The sequence below is a fragment of the Vicia villosa genome, linkage group LG4 (assembly GCF_029867415.1).
Source record: "Vicia villosa cultivar HV-30 ecotype Madison, WI linkage group LG4, Vvil1.0, whole genome shotgun sequence".
Taxonomy (NCBI): domain Eukaryota; kingdom Viridiplantae; phylum Streptophyta; class Magnoliopsida; order Fabales; family Fabaceae; genus Vicia; species Vicia villosa.
In genome coordinates, this window is record NC_081183.1 from 107890345 (window position 1) to 107905481 (window position 15137).

General features: G+C 38.1%; 1 protein-coding gene across 1 annotated transcript in view; it reads left to right on the forward strand.

Annotated features, from left to right (window-relative positions):
* Window positions 1-428: 428 nt before the first annotated feature.
* The window catches only part of LOC131597636 (uncharacterized), a 124333-nt gene continuing 109624 nt past the window's right edge, over window positions 429-15137 (forward strand). Inside the window, exons 1-4 of the mRNA XM_058870321.1 lie at window positions 429-551; window positions 2393-2491; window positions 2581-2791; window positions 3067-3234. Of these exons, the coding sequence (XP_058726304.1) occupies window positions 429-551; window positions 2393-2491; window positions 2581-2791; window positions 3067-3234 (601 nt within the window). The remainder of the gene's footprint in view (window positions 552-2392; window positions 2492-2580; window positions 2792-3066; window positions 3235-15137) is intronic.

Here is a 15137-nt window from a genome sequence, read left to right on the forward strand (position 1 = left end):
CCTGTTTCGAAAAACAAGAGAAATAGGCGTTTCTTGTTATAATGAGATTTCGTTTTGCTCACTTCTTAGAGTTCCAAGACAACTGACTAACGTCATAATCATTTATGGCTCCTCTTTCAAAACGTCTTGTCATTTTCAAAGATGTCCTCTCAGAACTTACATTCCCACGTTCTGTCATTACCTTATGATCATTACTCCTATACACTAGGAGTAAGGCTAATAATTATTCGACCGTCGTTGGATTAAATCAACATCTGTCTCGTGTCTTTGACTTTTACCCAAAAGATTTGAAAGGGTTTCCGTTAAACCTTTAAATACTTAAACTTCTACCCTCTCATAACTTCCACTTCTATTTTCTTTACCCTCAACACAGAAGAGAAAAATCTTCTTTGGCTTTGTTTAACCTATTTCTTAAATCAAATCCACTCATGGCGTCTTCTTCAAACGTTCTTCGACCCATTCAAAAATTTCAACATCCTACACAGATAAAGAATCAAGAACACATTCCAGACCCAAATGACGTAGAGGCGCGCACTATCTACGCTTCTCAGGTAATCATCCCTTTTGAACTTTCTGGCAAAAATCATGCTTTCATGGGTCCGTTACCAGGAGGAAACAACCCCTCTTTGAATAAATTCTTCCCTGCTTATTATAAAACTAGACCCTTAGTTAGCAAGAATAAGATAGATGGTGAAGGTCATCCAGTCTCAGCTAATCTTGATAGCACAAAAGAAACCTCAACTGGAGCTTCTTTGGTTTTAGAGAAAATTAGGTTAAACTATGTAACCAATTTACTTTCCACCTTCCATGCGGGATGCTTACCCCTACCCTATTCGATGTAGCTGCTATCACAGGGTTTCGACCAACTGGAGAAACCTTCGACCCGAATTTCATGGATACCAACACCATTCAATTTAACGAAGCAACAATCACTTATACTACCTTCATTCAGCAATACCATAACGAAACAGACCCAGACGTTTCTGACGAAGAACACATAGCATTTCTAGCACTTTGGCTATCGAGATGCGTCTTTTGCTCTAGGTCCATACAAGTAGCAAAAAGATATCTTTGCATGGCCAACAATTATATGTTGGGAAGGAGACAAACTTAGGCCAGTTAGTTCTAGGATTTCTTTATGAGAATCTTGGTGAAGCAACAGACCTTGTCAAGAACTACAAAACAGGATCTCTTCTTTTCGCTGGTCCTTTCTGGTTGGTGCAACTATGGCTTAACGCCACTTTTAAGGCTCACCTCCCATATAAAAGTGTTGTGGATGAAGGAAGTGAAACTATAAAGAATCGAATAGTGGAAGGAACCTGATTAGCTTACCTAACTCCAAAGGAAGAAACTGGCAAACTTCGTGAAAACTTCCTGGCATTCATAATGATGTTTGCTAAACGTTATCAAGTCACTCCCTCGATGGCTCCATTCGTACAACGTAAGGTGGGTCCCGAATGGCTTACTCGAGAAATTCCAGCAACTTCTCCTGATCAACAAGCTGAATCTATGACTATCTGGGAAGCTTTCCTCACCCTAAAGTTGTTATATCATTGACTTCGATCTTCAAAAAGTCAGTGCTGCCTCCTTTGCTATCAACCAAATCTGGTTTCAAGACAATTTGGGTTGGTTCAACTCAAACCAAAGTGTTTGTATGACAAAAGGAATCACATGTGTCTACACACTTCGCATCTGGCAGAAGATGAATATGAATAAAAAATCTCCCGATATGTTGGCATCACCAATTTGTCTCCCGTTTCTTTCGAGCTTGCTTTTTATTCTACCATAGATTTTCATCAATGGTGGACAGAGCATTATTCTACACAAATCTTCGATGCTGAAAGCCTTACTGGGGAACTAACTTAAGCTTTTGCTGATGTGCAGGAGAATTTCCATAAAGGTACTTCGACTCATATTAAAGAAATCCAAGCATTTAAAAAATTCTTTGAAACTATCTATAGGCCTGATGATCTTAGTCGGACCGTTCGTGAAGCTGCGGTCACTTTACGTGAAAAGTTTTCTGCTAAACTGGATAAGTTGAAATTTCCCACGTCTCTTCGACCTGAACTACATTATAAAGTGGCTTTCGAACATCATTCTCCAAAATTTCCTCCACTACCTAGTGTTGATTTCGGTGTGGCTTTAAGCACTCCTTTTCCAGACTGGTTTGTGTGTGGGAATCCCATAAAAAATTCTTCAGGAACAATCTAAAAAACGCACTGAACGAGTGGTCCCGACTAAGCACACTTTGGATACTTTCAAAGGATATCTTCATATAGATCTTGAGCACGTTCGCGTTTTGACTCCAATACCTGAAGGTCCGGGTTTAGACAATCCTTCGACTAACTTTTCCTTTTTTTCATTGAAATACTGATTCATACTTCGTTCACAGCTGTTACTCGAAAGAGACAAATCAAGGAAGCTCCTGTACAGAAGGGTTTTGGAACTTCGAGGAACACCAAGGCGAGTGAGAGTGATTCTGTCACCACTGGCAAGAAACCCACGGTACATACATACTCTCATATTCTAACATGTGAAACTTTATGAATATTACTCACTTGGTTTTAATATGTATTCTAGAGCTCAAAACCCCCAGCACCTTCGAAGCGAAAAGTTCCTCAAACAGCCAATTCGGACGATGAAGATAAATCTCCCCCTCGCACCAGACAAGCGACAAAGAAAAGACAAAGAGCTGCCACCCCTTCAGCCAAAGAAAAAGGATATGGGAGCTTGAAGCTTACTTCATCAAGTGACAAAGTATCTTCTGATGGATCACCCTTGAAAGATGCTAGTACTATCCCCATCATGGAGAGTTATAACTCCAGTCCAGACAACATTCCAACCAAGGTATTTGGGTTTCACAATTTAATCATTTCTTTACACTTTAATTCTAATGATTAAGTTCACATTTTACCTTGTAAATGTAGGATGATGCTGGTACCCGCTACTTCTGATCTCAAAGCCCCAAGTTTAAACATTGACCTTGGCAATCTTCGGGGTAAATGTCCGCTCTTTCGAATGACATATGAACATTGACCTTGGCAATCTTCGGGGTAAATGTCACAGGTGTTTCTCAACACAAATCTCATGTGCTTTCTCCCGTTCTCAAAGACACTCAACCTCTTGGAACTATCATTCCGACTGCGTCTGCTAAAGAAAGCCATTCAAATGATGAGTCTCCACCCATTCATCAAGATGAAAATATAGAGGAGAACCTGCAATGTTCGAATAGTGGTAACGCAGCTGGACAACCAACTGGCAGCGAAGACACTATATCTGAACAAGATGCTGCAGAAGAAACTTCCAAACTGCCTACGCCTGGTTCTTATGAAACTTCGAACCTTGGGTCTATAGTCACTCTTGTGACTACTTCGAACCAGGTCCTTGCGATGCTTACTCCCTCAGAAATAGAGCAACTCAAGAAAACTGATCCTGTGAGCTTCCTCAAGACCATGATGAGTGTTGATAACGCTTCGCCCCTTGGGCTTGTAACTCCTTCTAATGTCCTGGCAGGTGCTAGTGACAAGGATGATATTCCTAAACTCCTTCGTCAGATAAGGGAGAGGTTCTTTGAAACAAACCTCGTCGAAGCTCTCAGCAAGGATTCCACCAAATATTATGGTCTAAACAACCTTTTGAAGAAAGTGGACTTACTTCTTGTTCCAGAGAAAGTCTCAGAAGTAATTGTTTTACTGAATTCTCTGATTGAACAACTCCAATCTAATCTCCTTTGAAAACGGAATATTGACGCACAACTCACAGCAAAAGTGACTTCTCACTGTTCTTCATGGGAAGCTGCAAACAATGCAACAAAGAAGGCTGACACCCTTAAGCTCGAGCGTTCGAAGAACCAGCAAGAATATGAAGATTGTGAGGCGAATATCAAATCCTGGAAATAAGAAATTGAGCAACTCAAAGGGAAGATAAAGGATTCCCAGTCTCGTCAGGCAGAAATCCAAAAAACAATCAAGATGAATTAACTGAAGTCGCGAAGTCGGGGATTCGACACTTCGAGACGGCACAGAAGCTAGTTCCAGAGATCGAAGAACTGAAAAGACAACAGGCATTGATCGAACGTCATATGTCCTTATGGGAGACTCAGTACTCGAAGATAAAAGATAATCTTCCCCAATAATTTAATTAACCACTTTGGACCTTAGACTACTCTTCTTGTATTCCGTACTGAGCTTATTTTGTAATTGAACTTCCTCCAGAATATACATGCAATTTTATCTTTCATACATCTAATTTTGCAGTTGTCATGAGTAACGCTTTAGTAGTTCCTAACAATTGCCAAAAAAGCACTTTATTATCAAAATGATTTTAATAATGCACCCACGTGACATGATTACCCTTCGCAGCCTCTTAAACCTAGAATTGACGTTTCCACTTCTCTTAGCCGTAACCATCATTAAATGATGACATCACCTTTTTCAAAACGTCTATTTGAGACGTGCATGCATCAGTTTTCAATCATGATTACTTTTCAACTTCCAAGGCGGGAAACGGCGGAGGCCATAACTTCTCTTGGGGATACCAAACGCAGTCGAATCAACAATCAAGAAATAACCCGTTACTTTTGGCTAAAGTATTCTATATAAAGGGTTAGCATTCTACTTCTTTCTCCACACCTTCCTCAAACTTTCATCAAAATCTACTCTCTTCTCCGTGCATCCTTTCAAACACAGAGTTTTTGACAAACACTCCCTTGTCTTCCTTCTCTCAAATGGCGCAACCCTTAACCTTCAGCACCATCAAAGCCTGTATCAAGAAAGAATTCAAACTTTCTGAGGAGGAGTTTGAAGAGAGTCACATCAGCATTAGCGCACTCTTTGCTAACCAACAACTTCATTTCTATCCTGAAATCCTGGAGGGATCTGTTTATCCTAACATGTTAGCATATTTCTGGATGTTTACGTCTTTGCGCATAGATCCGGAAGGGAGAACCACTATCGTGTCTGAGGTTCGAAGGGCTCACATAACCATCACTCCTTCCATCATCTCTGACTTACTGAGATGTAACAACTCTGGGGAATCGTTTGATGACAACACCATCAACATGACCACTTACCATATGTTGAGGACCCTCATGGAACATGATCATTTCAGTGCCTAAGTCATTAGGATCTGGCACCAGCTTTTAGTGGGTAACTTCCGCCCACGAAGTCATGATCTAGATAGCATCATGATGGAGGATCTAGAGTTTATACTCTGCACCCTCCGGGGAGAAGATTAACTTCCCATTGCTGATCTTCAAAGGTCTAGTCGAAGCTGTTTCCATGGCTGCTTCTCGCCAAGGTGTGGTCACGTGCCTTCCTTATGGAAGATTCTTGTCCTACATGTTCCTTAAAAAGGGCATAGTGAGAAGAATGTGCAGGACAGGGTCTCTAGACATGTTCAAAGCAGAAAGCTTGCCCCTGCTATCCTTAGAGGGCTTAGAACAAAGGATTAACTAGAAGTTGCTTTGTTTAAAGCTTTGATGGAGGTGTTATAGGCCTTAGTTTTTATTACACAAAATCTTTTGAATGCCTCCTTTTGTTTACCTCTAGTATATTTCTTTTCTGTAGTCCCTTTGTTAATGGAAACATAATCTTTCCAGAAATGTAATGTACTCCTCCCATCTTAATGAAATGCACTTTGATATTGCTTTGTCTGTGTTTACTTTACTTTCCACATAACATTCTTGAACCTAAAGCCATTTTGGTGCTTGTTCAACCATTTTAGCCTATGTAGCATCCTTTGAATATCTACGTTTTTGCAATTTTAACTTCGTGCATGCTTGGTTTGTATCTTTTCAGATACTTCCCGTTTACCCTTAAAATCCTACGATCTTTTGCCAATTCTTCTATCTCATAAGCGTTATTTGAGAACACTTTCAAAATTAGAAAAGGGCCTTCCCAATGTGGGGACCATTTACCTAACGCCTGATTCTTTCGATCTATAGGTAAAATAGTTTTCCAAACTATGTCATTACTGATAAACGTATTACCTTTCACCTTTTTATTGTATGCTGTGGACACCCTTTCTTTTTGTCTCTTTATCAACTCCAACGCTCGAAGTCTGTCTTCGTCCAAATTTACCAATTCATTCATCATCAATTCCCAATAAGTATTTGGAGGAATTTCTGCTTGTCTTTAGATCCTGACTGATTGCAAGTATATTTCGACTGGAAGTACTGCATCGTGTCCAAACGTCAATTGGAAAGGTGTTGTTTTTGTAGCTTCTTTTGGCGATGTTCGACAAGCCCAAAGCGCTTGGTCAAAAGTTTTATGCCAATTCTTGCGTTTCTTCCCTACATGTTTCTTTATAAGGCCAATTATTATCTTATTTGCTGCTTCGACTTGTCCATTTGCTTAAGCATAGTAAGGTGTAGAGGTAAACAACTTGAACCCCATATCTTTGGCGAAATCTTGCATTTTTTGCCCAGTAAACACTGATCCTTGATCTGTGGTTATACTTTCTGGGATTCCAAATCTGTATATAATGTGTTTTTGAATAAACTCAATCACAACCTCCTGATCCATATTCGCCAGTGGTATCGCTTTGACCCATTTTGTGAAATAGTATATTCCTACCAAGATATATCTTTGACCTCTAGAAGACTTGGGGTTAATTTCTCCAATTAAGTCTAATGCCCAACCTCTGAAAGGCCATGGTTTTATTATTGAACTTAACTAATTCGTAGAGGCATGTTGAATACCTGCATGTTCTTGACATTCTTGACAACCCTTTGCAAATTCTATGCAATCTTTCAACATAGAAGGCCAATACATTCCGCATTGAAACAAAAGCCATTTCATTTTGTGCCCCTCTTGGTGCGCACCACATGCTCCGCTATGTACATTTGAGAGAGCCAAATATGCTTCCGCTTCGCCCAGACATTTTAATAAAACTCCTTCGGGAGTTTTCTTAATCAATTCATTTCCCATTAAAAAGTATGATAAAGCTCGATATTTTACCTTTCTATCTGTGTCTGTCAAAGGATCTTTTAAATAGTTCACAATAGGACTTCTCCAATCTGTGTCTGTGTTAGGAGTAAATTAATGGTAAATTCATGTGTTAATATAAGTGATTTCTTCTCTAAACTAATGCAAATTATGATAGATCCATAGGTTTTTAGTAAGAATTGAACGGGAAAGGTTCAGTTCATGTGTAAAGCAAATCGAATCACTTGTGGGTGTTATTGTTGCAGGTTTAGAGCTGAATTGAAGCTTGAGAAGAACATGAGGAGGAAAGAGAGCTGGAAGTCTCAAAGGCAGAAGGAAAAGATGGAAAGTTCAAAGGGCGCGCCGCGAGAGTTTAAAGAGCGCGCCGCGAAAATATCTCTGTTTTGAAGCGCGCCGCGCCAGTCCGATGCCGCGCCGCGGCCTCGGCGTTAAAAGCCCAAAACTTCTATTTAAAAGCCCTAGCTTCCAAGAGAAAAAGAACTTTGGCAAGAGCGAAATTAGGAGAGCAATCTGAAGGTGCAGCCACAATCATCAATTGAAGACCAATTCTCTATCAAGCGAAGACATTCCTTTGATGAAGATGAATCCTTCCATTAATCTTTGTGTGTTCTTCATGTCTATGGAGAGCTAAACCCCTCTTGTTGAATCTAAGGTAGTAGTTAACCTATGAATATACAATACCATTAATTAATTCCTGTGAACAATTATTTGAATTCATTATCAATAAGAAACCTTGTTTTTATTCTTAAATTATCGTTGAATCTTTGATCGAAAGAAGGGATTTAACTTTTGCCCTAGGTTACTATATTGATTCAATTGCAATTTGCAGAGATGGAATTGTAATTAGGTTTTCATAATTATCGTTCTTAATTACTATTATCGTTATTGATATTTGGAGAGATCGAATCTCATACCGGTAAAAGTTATCTAATTTGATTTGCAGACATGGAATCTTATTTGAGGATAAGTGAAGATAATGATTTAAAAGATTGTTCAATCATGAATTAAGTAATAATTGTATAGGAGTAGGTTGATGAACCCTAAGGTTCAACATATTTCTCTAATCGTTAACAACAGTTCATTACTCGCTTTTAATTTATTGTTTACTTTTGATATTATTAGAATCATAAAACAAACCAACTCAATTTTCCTAACTCAAAATAAACAACTATAGAACGGCAGTGATATTAACCAATCCCTGTGGATACGATATATTACCGAAAATATTTACCCAAAAATACTTTCAACAGTCTGCTAAAGAGTCTATATTCAAAACTTCAAACTCTTGTTTGTTGGCAAAACCTAATTGTGAGTTCTCCAAATCACTTGGGGAGAGCTTGGTAGCCATTCCCCTGCCTCTTACTTCGATCAGTTCTTTTAGTTTTTCTTTTGATACCCTGTATCCTGAGGCTAATTGTGCCAATTCATTCGCTTCTTGATTATTCAACCTTGAAACGTGATTTAAATCCACGTACTCGAATTTTTTGAGCAGCCTATTTGCAATGACAAAATACATGATCAAATTTTCTTTGATACACTTGTATTCTTTCGTCAATTTCTTAATTACTAGCTTAGAATCTCCTTTAATTTCGACTCTAGTTGCCCCCAATTCTAACAAAGCTTCAAGTACAGCAATCAATGCTTCGTACTCAGCTTCGTTGTTGGAGCATAAGGGACCTTCAATCTTGTACTTGAGCTTTGTTGGAATTCCATCAGGAGAAATTATTAGTACTCCAACACCGGTTCCTTCTTTATGGGTTGAACCATCAAAGTATAACTTCCAAGGTTAACAATGAAATCTGATACGATCTGACCTTTCATTGCTTTAAGGGGTTGAAATATCAAAGAGTACTCAGTAAGGGCCAACGCCCACTTGCCAATTCGACTATGCAATATAGGCTTTGATAGCATGTGTTTAATCACATCACAATGAGACAAAACATAAACTGGCTTTATATAATACTTTAGTTTGATACAAGAGAAATATAGACAAACGCAGAGTTTTTCTATTGTGCTATACCTAGTCTCTGCATCATTGAATACTCTACTTAAGTAATAAATGGCTCTTTCGATGCCATTATCGTCTTCTTGAGCTAACATGCTACCTATTGTATTATCTGACGCTGAAATATACAGGTGTCATACCCTAATTTTGACCCCCCTGAGATGTCATATCTTTAAACTTTTCATCAAAGTCAAAGCAGATACTCAGAGCAGTCACTTATTCATCTGGTACTTAGTTGAGGGTGTTTAGGAACAAAAGAGCTCAGGAAAAGGATCAATCAGTAAAATGGATGGTTTCTAACACAACCATGGGACTCAAAAACTTAATTCTATTCACCTATGATTGGTTAGATACCCATCACCTGGACTCAGGATTGCTTACTTCACCAGTCTAGGGTTTTGAGCCCGTCAAGGACTAAAATCAGGGATCACATTTGGGAAACCCTAAAAAGCTCAAGGGCATCACCCAAAGGCTTAAATCATCCTCAAATGATCCATATAACAACATCCATTGGGCATTACACCTCAATTCAAGAACCACAGTCATCAATTTCATCTGGTCGACAATTAGGGTTTTTGCCTAATTCACCTGGGTAGTTGACTTATAATCAGGACATGAACCTAAAGCTCAAGACATGGCTCAAGAACTTCTATTACCTCAACATAGTCCATTCATATCATTCACTTGAGGAGGAGGACTTCGTTCATCATAAAAGTCTAAAATCCCACTTCATCTAAAAAGTCAACTGTACAGGACCACCTTTGACTTTTAAGGTTTTTGGTCAAACCATGAATTTTAAGGATCAATATCATCAATATATGATTATTAAAGTCATTTGACCAAAGAAATTCAAGAAAATTCACCAAGGATAAAAAAGTCGGGAATTAGAGTTTTTAAGGGCATTGTGGGAACTCAAAATTTCACCTACACAACTCAAAAAACTTCCAACATGAAAGTTGTAGGTCTTGCAAAATAAAACAACATCTTACATAGCAACTTCTTTCAAGAAATCAATCATTTGAGAGATTTGGATATTTTGAGATTTTAGGTCATAAAAACTTAGAAAATTTTCTCAGTGTTTTGACCTAGTTTTCTTCCAACTTTGGCCTCATTTTTCACAAATTTTCCAAAGGATTTTGAATAAACCCCAAACTACTGATTTGAAGTAGATGTTTAGGTCTTTCCAAATTGTGTTCAACCTTCTCCAAATTCATTTTGAGCTAGGAGTTATGCTTGTTCAAAGTTGGCCTCATGAAGTAAAATTATAGGTCATGCATCATTTTGGAACTTTGCAATTTTGTGCATATAACCTCACTTATGGATGCTACACGACCCATAACACATCTGCAAACATTCCATGCATTCACTTTCACCATAGCATGAAGATTGAAGAAGATTCCCAAAACAAGAACATGTGATTATGTAATGATTACATTTGGGAATTTATGGCAAATTGATGAATCATCAAAGGAATCTTCCCACCAACCAATCAGAGCTCATTCAGCATCAGAAATGTCCCCTAAGATCAGATGGAATTAATGGATAGGGAGCTAGCTCGAAAATGCAATGATTACACTTGGATATTCTTTGAAATTTCTTCATGCTTAAGGTACCAAGTTAACCTCATTAAGCAAGCTCACTACAACCAATTGCTCTACATCCATTTGCCTATAAATACAAGTGCATTCCTCAGTATTAGACACACCAAAGCAACTCCAATTCTTGCTTTCTCTTTCTCTCCCTCATGCTTATGGTTTTTCAAAGTTCTTTGGCAAGAAGAATCACTTTCTTCAAACCAGAGCTCTTCTTTGAAAAGTAAGAATTCTAACATCTCAAAGGGGTTCATTTGAGGTGATCCAAGCACCTGGATCACTTCTGTAAGTGGAGGAACACCATTGTTGCTCTCATTTTGGAGCTTATGCAGTTGGAGGTCCATGGAGTAATTCAGAAGGTGTCAAGAGAATCTAAGTGTTCAAACACGTTCCTTAGGATGTGGTGAAGCTATCCAGATGGCTGCAGCTCATCTGTAACTGCAAATTCATCAACCTCCATGTCCACTTGGAGCTCAAATTGAAGGGGTCGAGTAGAACAATTCAGAGGTATTCGAGCCATAATAAACATTCAATTAACATCATTGAGTCCCAAGGAAGCTTTTTGGATCGTTCATACAAGCCCAGACGTGCTCCATCAAGCTCACGACCTCCATTTTCAGAGGTATTTTTTCAAGTTCCAACACCCTAATTTAAGTACTTTTTCAATATATCTCGATACTAGTTTGTTCATCATCATCAAAGGATTAAAAACCCTCTATCACCATTCATTTATTCATCTTGTGCATCATTTAATTTTAAATTTAGGGTTTATGTGTTCTTTGTGTTCATACTAAAATTCTTTAAGTACACTTAGAATAAATAAATTTTGAGATCATGATCATGTTCCTCGTTTGAAAACGAGCAAGTTTGATGTTTGAATCATTTAAAATGATTGAGAAATGAGAGAGTTCAAAAATCCAAGATGGAGGAGCTAGAGATTGAAGATGATAATGGTGGTGGCGCCATTTTTTTGAAATCTTAGGTTTAAGTTTAAAATAAATTTAGTGGTAGTTGTGTTATCTACGAATTCATCGTAATGGCTCAATGGTTACAACGCGCGTTCAAAGTCTCCTCATACCCAAGGTCGAGGGTTTGAATCCCCCTCGCCCCAGACCTTTTGATTTTATTTTCTTTTTTCCACTCTATGCACTAGACATCACACATATAGAAATGAAATCCCCTCTATAACACCATGCGCGCGTTGGCTGGTTGGTGTGTGTTTTGATTGTTGGCTTCAAGGGCGTGGGTTCAAACCATGGTGAGGCCAAAACATATTATTTATTTTATATATTTTTATTAGGTAAGAAAATGATGTTATTTTAAGTGTTTTAAATATATTTTAATACATGGTTTCATTGAAATTTCAAAACCTAATATCTCATAAATATTTTAGTGGTGAAATCCTAATCATTTAGGTCTTAATGAGGTATAAATATTATCTTTACTCTAATTAAGTTGACTTTTGTCAAAATTCAAACTGTTTTCATACTTCAAAGTAAACAGACGATCGAGGTTTTCAAACAACAGAACCTCGCATCTTCTCACTTGTTTCTCATAAACAGTAAATCAGTTTTTAATTGGGCCTCTAATAGAGTGTAAGTCCCAACCCCCTCTTTTATTTTACAAATAATCAACTGTTTTCACAATAGTAATCATTTCAAATCGCAAATCTTTTTTTATAACAATCAACCAGTACTATAAAGTACTGGGCCTCTATTAGAGTGTAAGTCCCAGCACCTTTCTCTTTTCTTAGTTTATTTTCAAAAACTGTATTTACAAAATCTTCTTTCTGTTTTTAAAACATTCTTCTGGTATTTGAAGGGCATTATTCCCGGTGAAACTTTTCAGATACCTATGTGACCTTTGTCCATCTTCACTTCTTCTGTTTTCAAAAACCCTGGACTGTTTATAATAAATATTCAACTGTTATCAATAAAATTGCTGGCAAGGCTTTGTACATACATCTTCAAAGGCCTCCACTCCATACAGGTTAGACTTTACAAGCTTTCAATTTACAGTCTCTATTTAAATTACTGTCAAATATAGAACTGTTTATATATTGTTTAGAACTAAGTCTGAGTGTAAACCCTAGGACAGTTAAACTATATATATATATATATATATATATATATATATATTATAGGAATATGGCCTAGGATTGAGAATGTCTTCCCGGTGAAGGCTCTTTCCTAATTAGAAATCTTTAGTTAAAACCCTCAAGATGAATTATTCCCGGTGAAACATCTTGAAAAAGCCTTAGAATAAAAACTAGGACACATCCACCCAAAGAGGAATTATTCCCGGTGAAACATCTTACCCATTTGGTTAAAGCCAAAATAAGTTCAAAACCACATAGCTTTCTCTTGTGCTATAACAAGGACCCTCGACTAGCCTCCTCTTGGGCTTTGTACAAGGACCCACAGGCTTCTTAAAAACATTTCCAGCTTCCTCTTGAGCTTTTATACAAGGACCCATCAGGTTTCTTATAAACATAGGAACAAGTATTTAGTTACCTTTTAGCCTATCCTAGTGAGTTTCTTCCACTTTAAACCAGACTTTAAACAAAGCTAAGATTGTCTCAATCTCATATTGAGTACACTTTTTGGAATGAGAGACATGGACAGTCTCTGTCACCCTTATCTTTATCAATCTTCCTTAGCAGAGTCTAGGATCCATATTTGCTTATTCTCAGCAAGAGTCAGCCTTAATCTTGGGCTTTAAAACAAGAAGTCTCCACTAGAAAATTCATTCCTTCATATTAACAAAAACCCCTGGAAAGGGTTAGCCTCCAAATCACAGTCAATAAAAAGAGTCAAAACCCCTGGAAAGGGTCAGCTTCCAAAAAAACATTAAAAAAACAGTCTTTTAATAGATAAATCCTTCAGTAGAGTAAAACTCCCCCAGTGAGTCCTTCACTATTCAGTAGCCACAACCTTGGGCTTTGTACAAGGCAGATAAACCATATTTCCTGTGTCAAAGATTCCTAATCTCAAGGATCTTTTCCCCATAGAGTCCTCCATACTCAGTTTCTTTAAGAGTCCGCCACAACCTTGGGCTTTGTACAAGGCAGAAAATAATGTTTTCCCTAGCCAAAGTAGTCACAACCTTGGGCTTCATACAAGGCATAAATTAATAACTTCCCCAATTAAAATACCAAAAATAGTCAGTTTGTCTGTCTGTCTGTCTGTCTTTTTAAATCAATTCAAATTCTCTCTCCTAACATAAAGGAGAAACTTTCCCAATAATAAGCAACAAACACAATCACAATGACACAAAGAAGGTTCCCGTAGAGTTTTACGGATATGTAGGGTGCTTAAACTCTTCCCTATGTATAACCGACCTCCCGGACTCCAGAATTTCTAGTCTAGGTGAATCCCCACACTTAGCAAACTCCTAGGGTTAATTTGAGATCTTTTTCCCCTCCCCTACTCGTTAGGAAAATTAAAAAGTTCGTGTGATATCGTAGGAAGAACTGAAACAAAATTCATCCTGCCATGGGCGCATTCTCCTTTCAAATTTCGCGTGAAGGGTCTAGTGTACCGTCCTCCCAAGTGAAACGGGGAGGTAAAAAAAACGACACCACAGAAAAATGGCGACTCTGCTGGGGATATAAGTGTAAAAAACTTGGTTTTTCATCCAAACCAATAGTTGACCTGTTGCTGGTCCAGCCCCAATGAGGAAATAGGGATGCCAAATTCCCCCTCAAACAAGAGAGGTCCCGCCTAACCTCTATGTCATTTCATGTGTTTGCTTCATAATTTTGAACGAACATGTGCATTTGTATATGATTGATGTTTACCAAGAAAAACAGGAATAGCATTCAGGTAATGTCCCAATCATTTGGACATCATCCCGAAACCAGCATCAGAAGAAAAATCCCCAAGAGAAATACATTTCTCAGCAAATTCCTCGATAAGATTTTTCCCTCCAAACGAAGTGATTCGAGAAATCTTATTCCCCCAGCAGGGCTGTTCTAGATTACTATCTCCAGAAAGTGTGATCTCCACACCAAGACTTGGTCAGATAGTGCATCGGAGGATTATGCATCTTCCTCATTCCCACTTAAAAGGGCATCAAAATCAGAACTTCCAATTACCTTTCATTCCCAAGCGGTAGTCGAAGATCCTTCAACAGAGCACCATGGTTCTCAAAGAAGGTCCCCAGCCGAGGGTACTCAAACAAGACAAAAGATCATCAACAATCACAATACCTTCATGTCCAGATGACTAGCGGGAATTTATTTTCCCAACTAGAAGCTTGACGCGCTCAAATCATACATCATACATCATACATCATACATCATACATCATACATCATACGCATATTCATACACATATTCATACACAACATAACATGCATATTTCTCCTTTAGTTTGAGAATATCTTACATTACATGCATCATAAACATTGCATATCACTAACTTGATTTTTTCAGGCAGACGGATATCTTCAACAAAGATGTTCTCAATCACATGCAGTGTTCCACTGAATTCTATTCAGACCAGCAGTCCTCTCAGATATAATCAGCCGAAGATTCATTCTGAAGAGATCTCTCTTTCCAAATCACCTTTCAACTCAAAAACGACCATCAAA